Source organism: Heterocephalus glaber, unplaced genomic scaffold (assembly GCF_053883595.1).
Source record: "Heterocephalus glaber isolate CG9 unplaced genomic scaffold, H.glaber_assembly_v1.0 deba00001481, whole genome shotgun sequence".
In the NCBI taxonomy this organism is placed as follows: Eukaryota; Metazoa; Chordata; class Mammalia; order Rodentia; family Bathyergidae; genus Heterocephalus; species Heterocephalus glaber.
Genome location: NW_028258317.1, coordinates 32934917 through 32953569, shown reverse-complemented (window position 1 = coordinate 32953569; position 18653 = coordinate 32934917). Strand labels below are relative to the sequence as shown.

Genomic DNA, 18653 nt, shown 5'->3' with positions numbered 1-18653 from the left:
CTTATCTCTGGCTCCATTATTAAAGCACAAAGGAGCTGGAAAGCTGAATCTGTAACCTGAGTGCTGGCCAGGTGGGGTGGGGTGGAGTTTGGGACTGACACTTGATGTAAGGCCTGGGAATGTCCTCAGGGCTTGAATGACCAGGTCATCTCGGGACAGTCTCAGCTGCTCTTGTTATAGTTAGAGACAGACAACCAGAGGACTGAAAGGAATAATTGACAATATTACCCAGCTGTGTACATAAAAACAGCCTTGCAGTTCAGGGATAGCTAGCTGGACTACCTGTTTTGGAATGCTCCATTAAGTTATTACAAAAAGCAGGTCACAGCCTCAGGCAGTATCAGACCCACACCTAAACCGGGGAGGAATGAGGGGTGAGTCCTTCCCAGAAACTGCTTCAGCTCCAGCCCTCTAGGGTTTCCTGCTAATGGCAAAAAGTAGTAGGACTGAGAGAAATCCAAGGTCTTCTGGCCCTGGTAGCGTGAGCGCCCCCAGGGGTGATTTCTAGTGCTGAGGGTGTGCAGGCTTTGTCAAACAGAGATGCAGAAGCTTAGTGTCTGGCTGGAACTGGCCTGAAGATGCCCCGTGTAAGATTTGACTTACGTTTCCTTGCACAAAGAAATTTGAATTTGCATTCATTTATCTTGAGATCCAGGCTGTGCAAATATAAATCTCGGGGACTTCCAGAACTGCTTTCAAAAACGAAACAGTACAAGTTGGGTTCTTCAGTCTTAGGATCCACTGCCTGAAATTTCTTAGGTTTAACTTCAGTTCACCTCAGTGAATTTATACACTTCACATATTTGTGGAGTTGAATTTACAGATAATAAAATACAGATTTTTAAGTACATACTTTGAGTTTGATAAATATGTATACCTATATAAATATGGCTTTATTCAAGATGTACATTTTTATCAAAGTCCTGTTGTTATAGTAGGGATTTAAGTAAAATTCAAAATTTAGATTATGTGATAACTTTGCCTCAAACTTAGTTTGTTTATGAATCTGGTGTACTTTTTCACAAGTGATGTGCTTTTTTCCTGCCATCTTTCCTTCAATTAATTAGTTTATTAGGTTTCTCATATGAGAGAAAACATAACAATATTTAACTTTCTGAGTGTGGGTTATTTTGCTTAACATTATGGTCTCTAGTTCTATCCTTTTTCCTGCAAGTGTCATGATTTCATTCTTTTTTATGCCGGAAAATACTCGTATTTGCCAGACATCGAGCCTGTTTCCACAGCTCAGCTATTGTGAACTGTGCCAATATTATTATAGACAGCTAAGTCAGATAGACATTAACGGGCAGTCAGACGAGGATGGGCCCTCAAGGGAGTCAGTACCAAGGCCGAGGCAGGTTTGAAGGTCAGGTGTCAAGGTGACCAGGCCTGTAGGCCTCCCTAAGGGATAAACAGCAACTTGAGATTATACTGTAATCAGCACCTCCTGGTCCAGGAAGTCCACATGGGCATCAGATGCCCCTCATGGGTGACATCAATGTTTTTGTTTGAAGTTGTAGATAAGCTGAAGTTCATGCCGCTCACCATAAACCCTTACCACATGCCTTGCTTCCTGAGTGGATCAATATTAGCTAAGCGACTGTGTTTATAATCTTATTGGTTGATTGTAGTTAGACTCACATTGTGCCCACCTCATGCTTTTGCTCTCTAAAACATTCTTGGAGAAATAGCCTCAGTGCTAACCCTTTTGGGTTCCCTCTTGTCTCTCTCAGGAGCTCTCTCCTAATAAACCTTTCCTACTTTAAACCTCCATTGTCCCTTGGAATTCATCTTTCGATGAGTTTAGGGGACACAAACTTGGTACCTCTGATATCTAGCCGGTTGGGAGTTATTTTTCCCCTGTCATACTATAAACATGGGTACACATATAAGTAATCTGTATTTTTAATAGCAAATTTAAATAACAGAACTATAGAAGGTATCTCTCATAATTTCATATTTCATAATTTCCCCCAAAGATAAAGTCTGTCTTTTAGTATATGTGCTGCTAAAGCAAGAACATATAAAGTCTATCTTTTCAGATTTTATACTGTATATATATATATATGTATTTTTCTCCTACTTTTAAAAATATTTTTATTTTTGACACATAATTATACACTTTATGTGGTATAGTGTGATATTGTGATATATATACACAATTTTTAATGATCAGATCTGGATCATTGGCATATCCATTACCTTAGATATTATTTCTTTTGTTGGGAACATTCAAAATCTTCTATAGAAGCTATTTTGAGATATTCAGTTCATATTTAACCATATTTATCTTTCTGTGACATAGAACTTTAAAAGTTTTTTCTTCCATCCAATTGCACCCTTATACTCTTGAACCTTTCTGCTTTTTAAAAACAAAAATAGCATTATTCTATATATGATGCAAACCGACCCTAGTTTTGTTTAACCAAATACTGGCTCAGAGGCACCATTCTATACCATTGCATACATATTTATTTATTTTTTATATTTGATACTTCATGATATGAATGCTTTTTAATTCATTTAACCAATCTGTTAGTGGATGTTTAGGTTATCTCTAATTTTTCACTTTTATAAACAACTTATAATAAATATCTGTATTGATTCTAATTCCTGAATATTCCCATAGATTAAATTGTAATCTAAATTGCAAAATCTGAAGAGATGGTACCAATTAACACTTTTTTACTAAAGTCTGTTAATCGAATGCCTTTTACCCATATGTTTACATATATAGGATGTTAACTCTTTTAAATCTCAGTTTATTGGAAAAAATATATTTTGTTTTTAATGTCAGTCTTTAAAAAATTAGTATTGTTGATCATTTTTTCAAAAGTAAATTTGCTGTATTTCCTCTTTTGCAGTGTGTCCTTTACTTTTTTTATCTTTTCTATTGAGTATTTCCATTTTTAACAGTTTATACCCAGGGAGCTACTTCCTTTCACTTGGTGCTCCTCGCAGCCCTCGGCGTCTGTATGGATGCAGTGGGTTTGTAGTTACCGGCTGCGTCCCATCCTCTCCACCCCGCCCTTTCCAAACACAGTGGAAATGCCCAGGGTTTTTTATTGTTCTGTGTAATGCAAGGATTTTTAACTACTTTTATATTTTTGTGTAGTACGGAGGATTGAACCCAGGGGTGCTTACTATGAAGCGACATCCACAGTCCCTACCAATTCCCCCTCCCACCAACCTTGGTTTTTTAATTTTTGAGACAGGGTCTTGGTAAGTTGTGCAGGCTGGGCTCAAACTTACAATCTTCCTTCATAGTCACTATTAAACTTATTCTTGATGAAGGGAAGAAGCTATTGGTAAGCAGCTTTTTGTTAAAGTGAGAATCTAATCTGATATGTCCTGCTATTTCCATTTTGCCACTTCTGTTTTAAGTCCTTGGACCGCTCTTCTGGTAGAGGCCAAGGCCTTAGCTTGTTTGTTCCAGGCATTAAGTGGGAATATTTTAGAACATTCCAAAATGCTTGGATTGCTCAGGGTGTACTGCCTTGCTTTTCAGGGGGTTGTACCATCTTCATCCTTCTGGGTGGTAGCCAGGCAGGAGCGGACCATGGGCCAGGGGTCTTGCTCTTCCCTGCCCTTTTCACTCTGCTCTTTGCAGGCACATCCTCATCTGCCTGGCTGCCTACCTGGGCTGCGTGTGCTTTGCCTACTTCGATGCTGCCTCCGAGATCCCCGAGCAAGGCCCTGTCATCAAGTTCTGGCCCAGTGAGAAGTGGGCCTTCATCGGCATCCCCTATGTGTCCCTCCTGTGTGCCAACAAGAAGTCGCCAGTCAAGATCACATGACGTGGGTGGCTCAGCTCCCGAGTGTTTCCCTCATGCCCTGAGCTTCTTTCACTAGCAGAGGCAGCCAGGGGTTCTGCGGATTGCTGTGGGTGTCCTTTTACATCTCTGTTCCTTTGGGCTCTAAGTAGTGCGTCACCTCGCCTCGCCATGCTGGGGACAAAGGGGTGTCTCTCCCCACTACTGCAAGACAGAGGACTTAGGGACTCGCTGTGTCTCTCACTGTCGCTTCCACATGTCTCGCTTACTGGGCTTCATCTGTGTGGCCCAGCAGAGCAGTCTTGGGGACCCAGGGCTGCCAGCACCTCTTCTTGGAGAGCCGGCTGCTCAGACCCCCGTCCTGGGCTTGCTGGCGTCTGCTCCGCGAACCCCTCTGCCCACTGGCAGTAGTGGTGGGAGATTTTCACTGGGGAAACTGTCCTGCCAAAGCTGGCACCTGAAGCACATGCAGGGCGAGATAAGGAGGCTAGTTTTTATGTGCACCCCTCAGCCCACCCAGGCATTGCATGATTTGTGCATCTTTTGACCTCTACCTCTGCTGAGAGATGGAGATTAACTTCCGAGAGGTGGGCCGATGAGGAAAGCCCTCTGCCAGACACTACTCCACTTCAGCCCATTCTTGAAGATGAGCACAACTTTTAAGGTTGACATTGTTTCCCCACGAAACCCTGGCCCCGTTCACAGCCTCAGATACACAGAGAACAGCTGTGGTATGAGCTTCCTTCCATAGCCTGCCCTTATGCTGGGCCCCACAACCCCGAATCCCTGCAGTTTGGTTGGGGGCTCTGGCCTGAACTTTGGAGCAAACATAGAAGTTTGTTTTTTTAATTTTTTTCATATTTGACACCTCCAGAATACTGTACTGTTCTGGAAATTACCCTCAAGAACTCAACTCGCTGGGCACAGCGGTTTATGGGTGTGACCCCTGCTGTTCGGGAGGCCGAGTTAGTAGCCAACCTGGGCTGCTTCAGCAAGGCCCCAGCTCAAAAAAAAAGGGCTGGAGGTGTGGCTCAGTGGTAAGGGGTACCTGGTTTCCATTCCTGATACTGGAAAAAAAAAAACCAAAGAGAAAAAGGAAAAGGTCTCACTTTTAGTGCAATTTCCTGCCCAGTGGCTTCGCGCTCTCACAGTGCGGCGCTTCCGTTTCCTCAGCGCTGCTGCTCAGATGCAGCAAAGCACGCACTGATCAGCCGGCCCAGGCACTGGTGCAGTGGGGCAGTTCTTGCCTTCTGAGTTTTTCTCACCTCGCCTGACGTTGGCTGCAGTGTCTTGCCTGGACTGTAACGGGAGGCCCCAAGGCTGTCTTCAGGGTGTGAGGAGGGAATACCGACCTCAGGGATACTGCTTTTAATGCCGGCATCTCCTGCTTCTCCACATTCCACTGTTACAGTAAAGCGGACCCACTGCCCTCCTGCCCTTCCTGAGGGGCTGGGGTTCTGACCCTGTCCTAAGTGTCTAGAGTTGGGAAGTAGCATTCTCGTGCCCAGGACTCAGTCTCTTTAGAGATTACACAGGATCCGAAGTGAAAAGGCCAATCAGCAGCTGAATTTAGTTTAAAAATGAAGGACTTTATTCAACTTTGGTGATTTTCAGATTTCCTAAATAACTCACTAGGCTATTTCCTTTTTTTTCTTGTAGCAAGAAATGTTTATGGAATGCCAATGTGTGAAATAAATTAATTTTATCAACTTAAATTTATAGCATCTATTTCATACATAAGGCAGTAAAAATGGAAATTAACAAATTGGTGATCTCCCAGATAGAAAAATATGATATTAAATGCATGCACATGTTGCTTTATTATAGCTTAAAATATATACTTTAAAATGATTTTGGATAGAATATATGTGGAACTTCTAATGTACCTTGCTGAGACCTAGTGATTCATGGAATAGAACTGCTATTAAGTCCTTTGGGTTTCAAGTCTAGAATTTTAAAAAGGGAAATACCAGATCATGTTCATTTCAGTTGGCTTTACCAGGCATGAATTCTAGTCTTATCTATTCCGCAGTATAAAAATGCGCTAAGGTAGTGGGTTTGGTGTATTTTCAGCCCAGCTGACTTAGAATGGAAGCAGGGGTAAGTGAAAGCAGAAGGCAGGAAGTGCACCATTTAATTCATCTGGGGCTCTGAGTGACAGTACTGTCCTTACAGTCATGGAGGAGCCGCTTCTCCTTATCAGGAAAGGACTTACTCCTTGAGGCTCTACTGATACCTCTGCCTCCAGCCTTTAGCAATAGGGATGAAATGTTACCAATGGGCAGATCTGAGTGGACCTGAAAGGAAGGAAATAAATCCCTGATTCACTGGGCCATTTTTATCCCTCTTCTACAGAAAAAATGCCAAAGTTAAGATATCAGACAAATGGTTTTTATGTGAAAAGCATTGTGCCTTTCTAGAGATTCAGTCCAAAGAGATGAGAGCTGAAAAAAAAATGGAATGGAGTATGTCTGAGGAGGACAGAACATTACTCTTGCACAGAAATCACTGTAGCTTGCCAGCAGGGGACAGTAAATCAAGAGAATAGAAGTATACTAATCTTACTTTAAGTTGGATTAGGGGACATTCATATTTATATCAATGAACTACATGGTCTTTAAAGAAATTTGGGAAATGATAAAAAGAAGAAAAAACCTATTTCTATCACCTAAATACAGCCATTGTTAGAATTTTGATATTGGATGTGTTTCCTTATTTTCATCTTTTTTCCCACTAATATAGTTGTACATAAATGTCTTTGAGCTTTGACAGTTTATTCTGTATTTTTTTTTTTTTGGTACCGGGGATTGAACTCGGGGCCTTGCACTCACAAGGCAGGTGGCAGAACCACTGAGCTAAATCCGCAGCCCTATTCTCTGTCTTTGAAATGTGAATGCCAGTTGTGTGTTTTTCAGAGGAGGTGTACCATACACCAGGGTTAGTTGCACATGTGAGTGCTGATCACTGCATTCTGAGACAACCACTGGATCTTCCTTCTTAATCAGCCCAAGTGGCTGGGCCTCAAGAAGTGACAAACTGAAATCTCCATTTTGTTATACTTCTGCCCTTGGATTGAGGAGCTCAGATTTTGATGTGCTCAGATTTTTTAAAATGAATAGCTTATTTCATTAATTGATATGTAATCAAGAATCTCCATCCTTTCTGCCCAGTAGGAAGAAGTTTAGGAGTGAGGTTACGGTCATGGTTACTCAGCGAGGCTGCTGAGTTTTGTTCTGGTTAGAATTTACCTGGCTCCTTATCCAGAGAGAACTGGGTTTATGATGTAAAAGGGATCTTTTACATCTTTATGGTGTTAGTAAGGGATCTCTTATGTCAGTGACTCTTGTTTCACACTGTCTGATTGATTACTTCCCCCCTTCACGGTGGTATTACCACACAGTGAGTGCTTCAGGGAACATATTTAAGTGTGGGGATGAGACATCTGCACCTTAGGAGAATGGCTACCTTTTGAGGGAACTCTGCTGTCCAACAGAGAGTGCCTAAAACACTGATTATACACCAGTGTGCTATGCCGTGTGCTATGCCGGGGGCTTGCTGGTTATCAAGTGCAGGTGTAGTGAAAATACCCTCCTACTCTGTTCATTGGATTTCTCAGGTGTGTACAGATTTCTCACCAGGTCCTCATGCTTCCCTGAGCCTGGGCCATGTTGGAAACTCCGGGACTGGGATTTGCACCTTCCCCTTGGGGCATCATCATTATTTTCATTATTATTAAACTTTAATATAAAATATTTTTGTACATTATAACTAATTTATATAGTTATAAAACAAACCCCAAAAGCTTCATAAAATCATGAAGGTAAAAGCCCTTACTGAGGTATCATATAAACTTCAGATGTTACCAGGCCTGACTTCAGGAAAAGTCATTGGTTTTTGATACAAATTATATATAAAATAATGTGGTACAAATGACATTTGAATTTTACAATAATGTGACTACCGTTTGCCCATCAGTCTTCATGGGTATCAGAACTTGGGGCAGCTGGTGCCCTTGCCTGGCTCCCTCTCCCTGGCTGACCTTGAAGCCTCTTCTAGCCAAGGCTGATATGGGTGTTGCCTTCTAGCTGCTCAGAGATGTTGGGGCTGGCTTGGGATTCATGATGGGTCACACACCATTCTCCCTCAGACCCGAACACCGTGGCCCGGCTCTAAAGGACTCACTGCTGTGTCCTTCCCTGCACATCATGTCGTATTAGAGACTTTTGTAAGGATGGTGTGTAACCAGAGCACACACCGCACTTTGAGATGCAGACTTTGTTTTCTACGTCTTGTGAGCTGCTCTGTGCATACCGGTGAGGCGGCATTCATCTCCATGTCTGTGGGAGTGATTTAAGGCCTTTGAAAGGAGCTTTGCACCTGATGCATTCTGTGAGCTGACTGTCATAACTATGTTTAATATTAAAGTCATAAGTGGCATTTCCTATGAATAAATAAGCGTATTTTGTGTGTGTGTGTTTCCAGAATGATTTCCAGGGCTTCTGCATACAAATTCATTTAATGGATTGTAGAACAAAAGAAAGCACATTTGCCTAAGTTCATTTGTTAATGAATTTGGGAGTCATTGTTGCTAATGTGCTTAAAATAAGTGTAGTTGAGTTTGTTTATTAGTGCAGTTATGTGTGTAACTATGTCACATGGACAGAGAAGCCCAGGCATAGATAATAGTGCACCTGTGCTAGTTTCATCACTCACAGGGAAAATGGTCTTGTGACATCTCAGAACCATAAGTGACTTTAGCAAGAGAATCTGCATATGCCTGTTATTTTTTTCTTAATTTTCTGCGACAGTTCTTTCAATTAAAAATTCATTGCCATCAGAGAAGAACAAGATAAGCATCACAGTATCATCTTTTCTGGCTGAAGTGAAGGGACAGGGTGCAGCTGAGCCTCTGACATCTGGTGACAGAAAGTGATTTCCTGGTGGGTGTACAGTCCTTGCAGCCCCTGACAGAGAACCCCTGTGCTACCAGAGGAGAGGAGAAACTGAATCCTGCCTGGTGCTGAAGAGATTCCTCTGTCTTTGGGGTCAAGCCTGTCTTTGTAGGCTATGGTCAGGGATGGAGCCGAGGAAAGTGAGGGCTCTGCATTTGGGGGACTGATGCCATCCCGGGCACCATGGAGCCCCCCATGGTGACACCGCCCCTCCTGTAGGCTCCACTCGTCCTCAGTCTGGCCCAAGGATGCCACATCTATGGCTCTGGTTCCCCCTGCCTGGAGGGCCAGCTGGGCTCTGGCCTCCCCAACTCCTCAGTGAGGACTTCCCACTGGAGGACTCCGTGCATACCCCAAGGAAAGGAGATGCCCTGCTGCATGCTCACCACAGCACCATGAGCAACAGCCAAGAGCTGGAATAGACCAAGGTGTGTGCTGGCAGCTGAATGGTAAAGACATATTGCCAGCCACAGAGTATGTCATCTTGTCATTTGAGGCAACACTGATGGAACTGGAGGACATTATGTTAAGTAAAATATGTGGGCACAGAAAAATAGTACATGTTCTCACATACGTGGAGGGTACTGACATCTCCATTTATACAAGTCAAGTGCTGTTACAGTCCACATCTTATTAAGATGAAATCCAGCCTATTATTTATTTTGCAGCATTGGGAATTGAATTCAGGGCCTTCCTACTGAGCTGCATCCTCAGCCCTTTTTACTTTTTATTTTGAGACACTAAGTTTCCCAGGATGGGCCTGAACTTGTGATCCTCCTGCCTCAGCCTCCCAGAGTGCTGGTATTACAGGTGTGCACCACCATGCCCAGTTTATTGTTTAATGCTAGGCAAGCACTCTGACTTTGCTGCTGAGCTACACCCCAGCCCCTGCCAAGCTCTGTTTGAATCAACAATCAGCAAGTGCCTGGTAGGAGTCAGGCATGTGGAAGGGAGAAGGCCATGGCTAACCTGCTAAAGTCCTGGTGCCAGAGAGGAGCTGCCACGCTGCAGAGGGGGCAGAACAGTGGTGGAGTGCGGCCAGGAGCTGAATTTGAGAATTCGAACCTTTCACTGATAGCTGGAGCCACATTAATAATACACAACTGCAGCCTAAGTAGAGAATCCGTGGACTAGCAGTGTTGTTTTCATACAAGCAAACCTTATTTGAGGGCCCATAAATTACCTTTCACACACATTGTATTATTTACTCCTGGCTGTTGCTTTGTGAAGACAGCATTGTTCTTGTTCCTGCTTTGGATATGGGACAACAGAAGCTCAGACTTTTATTATTATTATTTTTTGCCGTACTGGAAATTGAACCCAGGGCCTTTGCACTGAGCTACATCCCTACTCATTATTTACATATTACTATTTAAAAATATTTTAAAATTTACTATTTTTAAAAATTTTGAGACAAGGTCTAACTAACCTGCTAAATAGCCCAGGCTGGGCTTGAACTTGTGACCCTCCTGCTTTAGCCTCCCAGAGTAATTATGGGTGTGTACCACCATGCCCAACTCAGAAATACATTTTGACTACTGCCATTAAGTGACAGAGCCAGGATCAGAACCCAAGGCTTTTGACTCTGAGGTTCAGTTCTCTTTCCACAAAAGGATTTAATTTTCAAAATGGCAAAGGAAATAAAGGTTTTTATATAAGCGGGCACAAATTGGGGCTATCAGATTCAAAACTGGCCTACATATAGTTAGTGAAAGTGTAGAGGAGCAGCCGTGTGGCCCCTGGTGAACTCCGGGTGGCAGCGGGGTCCGTGGTCATCAGGAGGAGCCGCACCTCATTCTGGGCGGTGCTGCCGCGGGCGGTGCTGCCGCGCGCGTTGCTGAGCGCACCCGACCATGCTCCTTCGTCCCGTCGTCCGAGTGGTCTCTCCCGCAGGGACACCACGGATCCCTCCTGACCCGCTGTCGGTGGCTGTGGACAGCTCGCCCTCTCACCCGCCCAGCCCCCTGGGCTCCCAGCCCCTTTCTGATCTGGCAAAGGATCCGCGCCTCCCCAGTGCCGCCTGCTGGGCTCAGCCTGTGCCGTGGGCCCCTCCTGGGCCGGGTGCCTTCCCTCAGCCTTGTCCCTCACACTGGGTCCTTCCTGTGCCCCGGGCCTGATGCGGATGTTCATCGCGCGGGAACTATTGCCCACTGCTCAGCAGCTAAAATGACAGGAGTGGTTCCTCCCCCACTCGCGCCGCTGCTCAGGAGCCCTAGACGGCCCGGAAGAAGCTGACCGAGCTCCGAGGGCCCCGCCCGCGCCACCTCCGGGCCTCCCCAGAGCTCCTTCCCTTTGTCATTGGAAATCACTGCAACCTCATTTAAACTGGTTACTCCTACAGGACTTATGTCCAAGGGAAGTCGCATTCTGAGGCTCAGTGGAGGCGGATTTGGGACACTGGACCCACCGGCTGTCTGCGAGTCGCTTCCTTCGTCTGCCGAGGGTGGGATCTGCTCCCCTCGGTTGCTAAAGCGGCACCAGAATGGATCTAGTGTCTTGGGACGGTCGGGTCCTCCTGTCCACGCACGTGCACGCACACACGCACACACACACACACACACGCGCGCGCGCGCGCGCGCGCAGGCACACCCAGGGCGTCCCGTTCTCTCCCTTGGCCCTCGCTGAAGTGGTCTGTGACACCTTCCCACCAGGCTCCCCGGGGGAGCTGGGCAGTGCGAAGGCGCGTGCCCTCGGCGTGCCCTTGATGTGCCCGCGGCGTGCTGCGCTGGTGAGGCGAGGTGTGCAGGCAGGGGTGGCAGCGTTTGGGACGCGCGGTGGGCGGTCATGTGGCGCTAACCCCTTCTGCCCCAGGACCGGGAGTCTTTCCAGTGGTCCCGGCCTCCCGCGCGTCCTCGTCCTGCGCCCTTGGACCGGTGCCCGGGATTGCGAATCGGGACGCGAACCCCCAGAGTCCCAGACGCTTGCTTTCCGGGCTGGCGGGCGGCCTCGCGGGGTGCGGGGAGGCGGCTCGCCCGAAGCTGGGTGCCGCGTGGGGCTGCTGTGCGGGGACATCGCGAGGCGCGTAGGCAGGAACCTGGCCCGGAGTCCAAAACATCAGGACCGAGGCTGTGAAGACCGGCGGGACAGCACCGAGCGGCGCACTCTGCCGGCCGGGAGCCAGGAGGGCCGGACACCTGGGCCGGTGCACGCCTCCGGCGGGCTGGGGCCTGGGGCGGATGCGGTCACCGCCACTGCCAAGGCCACGACCACGCCGAGAAGCCGCCCGGAGTGGAGGCCCCCGAAGAGGCAATGTGGCGCTGCAGGAGCCCTCCTCTGGGGCCTGAAGACTCGGTCCTATTTTAATTCTTGAAGAGCCACCCTGAGTGTGGGCACTTCAGCCCCGGCGAATCCAGGCTTGTTCCTGAGTGGTTCCGCTCCAAGTTTCAACTTGGTCGCCTGTAGCCTTGAGAGTCTTTCAGTCCCTGGTCGCCAAGTTCCACCGTGCAGAGATGAATCCTGTGCGTGTGTGCGTGTGTGCATGTGAGGGAGAGAGAGAGGAGGGCTATCTCAGCCCTTCAGTCTAACCCTGAGGTATTTCTAGATCTTGCCTTCAGGGAGTAGTTCCCCAACTCCCGTGACGATTGGGGAAAATCACTATTTACCAGCCTGTGTTCCCTGCTCTTTGGTGGCTTCCTTTAGCCCCCGTTCTGGGCTGGGGCTGGTGCTGTTCTGGGCAGGATAATCCCTCGTGGATGGGTCGTTCTGTGCACCGTAGGGTGCCTCCTGCCACCCCCCCCCCCCCCGTCCTGCACCCATCTAGGTCCCAGTCACGCCCCTGCCCCTTGTTGTGCCAGCTCCAAATGTCTCCGATGTGACAGTGTCCACATTGCACATGTCCCCGGGGGAGGTCAAGGCCACACTGGTTGAGAACCACTGGTTTTGAAATCTCTCTGAGGCCAGGCCTGGGGCAGTCAAACCTTTCCTTCTCCGTTGTGGTTTCCGACTTAAGCCTCAGGTCTTTCCCAGGGGTTGAACTGTGTCTTGTATAAATCCTCTTCCCCGAGACCCCCACTGGGGCTGGAGATTCTGTGTCCTCCTTAGTACAGTAAAGTAGGGCCCTGTCAGATGCTGGAGGGGCCCGGGCCTTCCTGTCTTCCAGTGGCCTCAGGTTGCAACCTGTGAGCTGTGGAGAAAGTCCCAGCTGGCCTGGCTCCCACAGCCTCTCTCTGCAGCTGAAGCTGTGGAGCTGGAAGGGATTTGAGAGGACCTCCAGCCCCACATCTGTCCCCTTGGCTTTGCAAAGTGTGTAAGACAGGAACTCTGAGGTCTTCTGGTGACTGAGCGTGCAGGCCCAGAGCAGACCTGGCTCCTGTCTGAGCAGGGCCTCTTCTGTGCCACGGGCAGCCTCTGTGAGCCCCAGTTAAAAATGCATGTCCCTGGAGAATGCACCCAGACACATGAGTGGTGGCATAACACACTGTCCCAAAATGAAGCAGCTCAAAACAAGAACACATGGCAACTGTAGGTCATTTTTGTGGTTGGGAATTTGGGAGCCGCTCAGTGGGGCAGATCTGGCTCAGGGCCTCATGATAAACAGCCAGGTGTAGGCCAGGGCTTTTGAGTATGAGCTTTTGGTCAAGAATCTTCTCTAGGGCTCAGTTTCCTCATCTGTAGAGATAATAATAGAAATTGCTTCCCAAGGTTGTTATGAGGATCAATGAACAAATTCTTCTGTGGCAGAGACTGCTAGTTGCCTGTCCAGTGTCAGTTTTCCTTCCTTCGAGATAGAAGCTCCAATATTTTGTTGTGAAGACAGAGGCCTAGAAGAAAATCCTATGTTTTCCATATATTTTTAAAGCAGCTAGTTCTACACTTGATTTTAGCCAAAAGGCTGAGAAGCGATGAAACCAGCTAGTTCTATTTGAAGACTAATAGTAGAGGTGGTATGTAGTAGCTTTTCAGGAAACTTGCAAACAACATCTCCATGTGGTCATATTATTGGTTGCCTTCCCATTTGCTTCCTGCAATTTGGATGTGGTTTGTGGGCTCTGGTTGTCATATTTTATTTATTTATTTTTGGTACCAGGAATCAAACTTGGGACCTTGCATTTTTTTTTTCCCCATTAAGTTTATTGGTACATTTTCAGTATAAAATACAGTTACATTCATCATTGGGATCTTGTACCATTACATGAGTCTCTTGGTTCTTATTTTTTTCCCCTTCTCTTGCCCTCCCTTCACCCCCTCCACCCTTCCCTATTTGAAAAGACCTTGTTTCCATTTTTTTTCCTCTTCTCATACTTTTTCCTTTCCCTTCTTTCCCTTCCCCTACCCTTCCCAATTCCCCTGCTCTTTTAGACCTATTCTTCCTGTTACACAATATCAGTTATACATTTTTAAAATTACAATATCAAGATCTAGAAGACATTACCACAGATTTTACAGAATTTAAAAGGATATAGAAAGCATATTACAAAAATCTTTTTTGAAATAAATTTGACAACTTCTAAGAAGTACCTTGGAAGACAAATTAATGAAACTAACTCTGGAGGAAATATAAAATTTGAATAGCACCTATTAAAGAAAGTATATTCCTAGCTTGAAAACCTACCTATATGACAACAGCAGGCTCATAAACATTTTAACTGATAAATTATATCAAACAATTAAAGCAGAAAAAAGAAGGAACACTTCTCCCCTCATTTTAGGAACTCAACATTGTGCTAATCCTAAAACTGAATAAAAATAATAGAAGAAAAAAGTATGAACATAGATAGAAATTTGTTTAACAAAACAAACTATTAGAAGTCAGATCTGGCAGGATGTAGAAAGTGGTTTTGTTATAGGGATGGCAGTGTTGGTTCAGCATTGGAAGATCCACCCCCAGAAGTCATCATTTTAACAGAGGAAAGGAAAAAGCCATATGATCCTGTCACTAGTTGGAGAAAAAGTATTGGACTAAATTCCACAGCTGTTCATGGTAAACGCTATCAGGAGACTAGAAGTAGAACAGAACCTTCTCAACAGATTAAAGACATGTACTCCATACTTCCAGCAAGAACCCCTTATATGAATGGAGAAGATACAATGCTTTCTCCTTAAGGTGGGGAACAAGGGCAGATATGCTTACTCTTTATCTGTCCATTAAACTTTGAAACCTAGTCCTCACCAAAATAGTCTGCCAATAAAATGACACAACTAGGATAGGATTGGCACAGCAAGAGCAAAATCTTTATATGTAGATGAAATGATCATCTACAGAGAAAATACTAAGAAATCTCTAGGAGCCCCTAGAACTTGTACTTGAATTTAGCAGGATTAGAAAACACAAGGTATATATAAAAATTCAGGTCTGTGTATACTTGCTATAAATGAAGAATTGGATATTGAAATTTAAAAGTTATATAGGAGTACAAAGGACCTAGAAAAGTTAAAAACAAAAACAGTGCTGGAAGACGTTTAGTACCTAATTTTAAGACTTCTTCTAAAGCGACAGTAATCAAGGCAGTGTTGGTGTAAGGAAAGACATATAGATCACTGGAATAAAACAGAGAATCTAGAAATAGAACCACACATATATGGTCCACTGAGTTTTGAAAGATTATTTAACATTAGCATTTTATAGAATATAAACGCAATTCAAGAGCTGAGGAAGAGATAGTGTTTTCAGCAAACGGCACTACAACACCTGGTAACCATATATAAAAATTAACCTCAACCCTTTTTTTCCATACATGAAAATAACTTGAAGGGATCTATGAACCTAAATAAGAAAGCCTAAAAGTATAAAACTTTAAGAAGAAATTATAAGGGAAAATATTTATGAATTCAGGGTAGGCAAGAACTACCTAGGATACAAAAAACATGATGTATAAAAGAAAGAAATTGATAAATGGGATTCCATCAAAATTTAGAACTTTAAATGACATCATTAAAATGAAAAGTAGTCCTTAAACAGACCATATTTACAATGCATATAACCTCTGACCAGAATATATAAAGAATTCTTAGAGCTCATTAATAGACAACCGAATTAAAATGTAGACATAAGAAGATGATAAATAGCCAGTATAGCACAAGGAATGGTGTGCAACTCTAGAATCAGAAAAATACTAATCAGTACAATAATAAGATTGAATTATACACTCATTAGGGAGATGAAGTTAAAAGTTTTAAAAGCCTTGTCATGACTTTTTCTTTTTGTTGGATTCTCCACCTTTGCGTTTAATTTGTCACGCCCAATGGATTCATTCTGCTGGGTTTCCTGGGGTTGTGATCCTCATCGTCTTTTCCTGGGGTATTGTCTAAAATTTTTTGGAGTGCCGGTTTGGTAGTCATGAAGTTCCTGAGGTGCTCTTTGTCATGAAAGTATCTTATTTCTCCATCCATTTTGAAAGATAGTTTTGCAGGGTACATCAATCTGGGTTGGAGGCTGTTTTCCTTTAGGGCTTGAAATCCATCACTCCAAGCTCTTCTTGCCTTGAGGGTTTGCATTGAGAAGTCTGCTGTGATTTTGATGGGCTTTCCTTTGTATGTGATTTGTTTCTTTTCTCTCACTGCTTGTAGAATTTTGTTCTTCTGTTGGATTTCTGGAATCCTAACTATTATATGCCTATGTGTAGATTTTTTTTGATTAAGGCTAGCTGGAGTCCTATATGCCTCACTTACCTGTATGTCAAGTTCTTTTCCCCTCCTTGGGAAGTTTTCTGCCATCACTTCTGTGAACAGTTTTTTTATGTCATCTGCACTCTCTCCTCTTTCTTCATTGACTCCAATCAGTCTTACGTTATTCTTCTTTGCATCATCTACCAGCTGCTGGATTGATTTCTCATGTTCCCTTACAATTTTAAAGCAATTTTTCTTTTCCTCTTCACTAATTGCAATCTTATCTTCTATATGTGAAATTCTATCCTCACATTGGTTCATTCTGCTGCGCAGACTTTCGATGGAGTTTTTAATCTCTTGGAAATCTGTTTGTATCTGTTTTATGGATTCCATTTATTTCCTATGTTGGGATTCCATCATGTTCCTCAGATCCTCTATTTTTTTATCTGTGTACTCTCTAGATTTTTAATCATGTCTTGCACCATGAGCAAAATCCTTGCTGTTATCTGAGTAATTATTTCTGATTTCATTTTTCCCAGATCCTCTTTTGTTGCCAGTTCAGAGAGTCCAGGTGGTTGAGTATCAGAGTGTTCCATCTCATTTCCCTTTGGGGTTGCTGTAGGTGATCCAGAAGTCTGTTTTTGAGACTTGTTTACACGTCTTCTCATCTCCATGGGAGGGGGTGCTTCTGGCACCTACGTGGCTCACCTTCTCTGCCCTAGGAGCTTGGGATGGCAGCAGGGGAGCTTCCTTCTGGGTTCTGGGGCCAGCTCAGCTTCTCTGCCCTAGGAGCCTGGGATGGCAGCAGGGGAGCTTCCTTCCGGGTGCTGGGACTGGCTGAGCTTCTCTGCCCTAGGAGCCTGGGATGGAGTCAGGGAGCTTCCTTCCGGGTTCTGGGACCAGCTGAGCTTCTCTGCCCTAGGATCCTGGGATGGAGACGGGGAGCTTCCTTCCAGGTGCTGGGACTGGCTGAGCTTCTCTTGACCTTGCACTTTTGAGGCAGGTGGTGGAACCACTGAGCTAAATCCCCAGCCCTCTGGTTGTCATATTGTACCCCAAGGACAAGCACTGCATCTTTGGGATGGCTGATGGATTGGAAAGAGCCTGGCATCCTCAATACTGCATGGAACTGCCACACAGCTCTGTGTTCATATAAGATAAAGAAACACACTTGTATCTTTTTTTTTGTAACTTGTATCTTTTCTAAGCAACTGTTATTTTGGGTTTTCTGACCCATGCAGCTGATCTGAACATCTTGCCTGCTTAGCCCATTAGCAGAGACCCAGTAATCAGGAGGTGCCCAGGATGCTGGGAAGAATTTTGATTATTCAAAGATGAAGCCAGACTGGCCAACCAACTTCATGGTGTTTCCACCCAAATCAGGCTGGTGTTTCACAGGTCACAGAATAAAATTATGGACAAAGGTGACAGTTAAGGAGAAAGAAGGCTCCTGAGAGTAAGGAGGGGCCCTGAAACAGGCACCAGAGTGGGCACCAGAGCAGGTTCTGACTGGGATCTCTTATGGATAAACAGAGTGTGGTAGTCTGTTCAGTATTCAGTGGTCACTTATCACAGGTAGCCCTGTGGGTTTAAAATACCCAATTACGACTCAGTCTTTCTAATGTAGAGTTTAAAGAAAAACCAGTTACTCAGTATTTTTAAATTCCAGGAACCTTAGCCTGGATGTAGGGAGGGGTTGTTTACTTGGTACATTTCATTCTACTTAAGGAATTCCTTCCTGGGTTTAGAGTCCCAGCTGCCCATCCTGCTTCCTGTAATCTTGACCCCTCTGGAGAGGTGGGCTTAGCCTGTAGAATTTTCGTTATGACTGTCATTCTCCAATATAACCTATAGCAAAACCGAGCATGCAGTAGCCATGCATTGATTAAACACTCTTGATTTGGAGAACTGCCTGGCGCTCTCATTTTCCCTGCCTGCTGGAGGGGGTGTGGATTAGCCAGTGGCTGCCTGCCCCTCCTCTTGCTTCCTTTGTTCCCCCTTGCACCCCCAGGGACCCACACAGTCTGCTTTAGTGTCCTCCTTGGCTACCAAACCGCCATTTTCTTTCCAACATGAGTGCAGCCATGCAGCATGGTGCTCTCTCCACTCCTGCCGCTTTAAATGGTCCTGTTGCATTTTTGAGAATGGAGAGGGCATCCTGGAGTGGCCAAGATCCAGAAGGGAGGGATCTGAGCCCTTATGTGCATATCCAACATTCACAGCAGGTCTTCTGGAAAAGTCCCTGATTTCACCCACCTTCACTGACACACTTCCCAGGGGCTCCTTGCAGTCTGGGAGGGTGGCTGATGGGCACTGCCCAGGTGCCTTCCCTCGGTGCTGCAGCACAGGTCCTGTTACAATAGAGACTCACTGTGTTTCTGTA

General features: G+C 45.2%; 1 protein-coding gene across 6 annotated transcripts in view; it reads left to right on the top strand.

Annotated features, from left to right (window-relative positions):
- The window catches only part of Acer2 (alkaline ceramidase 2), a 50579-nt gene that overhangs the window by 24561 nt on the left and 7365 nt on the right, over window positions 1–18653 (top strand). For 4 of the 6 annotated variants that reach the window (XM_004838339.4, XM_004838337.4, XM_004838340.4 and 1 more), the window contains one exon: window positions 3611–8240. The exons of 1 other annotated variant lie outside the window; for it this stretch is intronic. In XM_004838339.4, coding sequence (XP_004838396.2) covers window positions 3611–3797 — 187 coding nt within the window. In that variant the 3' untranslated portion in view covers window positions 3798–8240. Of the gene's footprint in view, window positions 1–3508; window positions 3558–3610; window positions 8241–18653 lie in introns of those variants that run through there. One more of the 6 variants, XM_087183419.1, reaches the window with a different exon arrangement.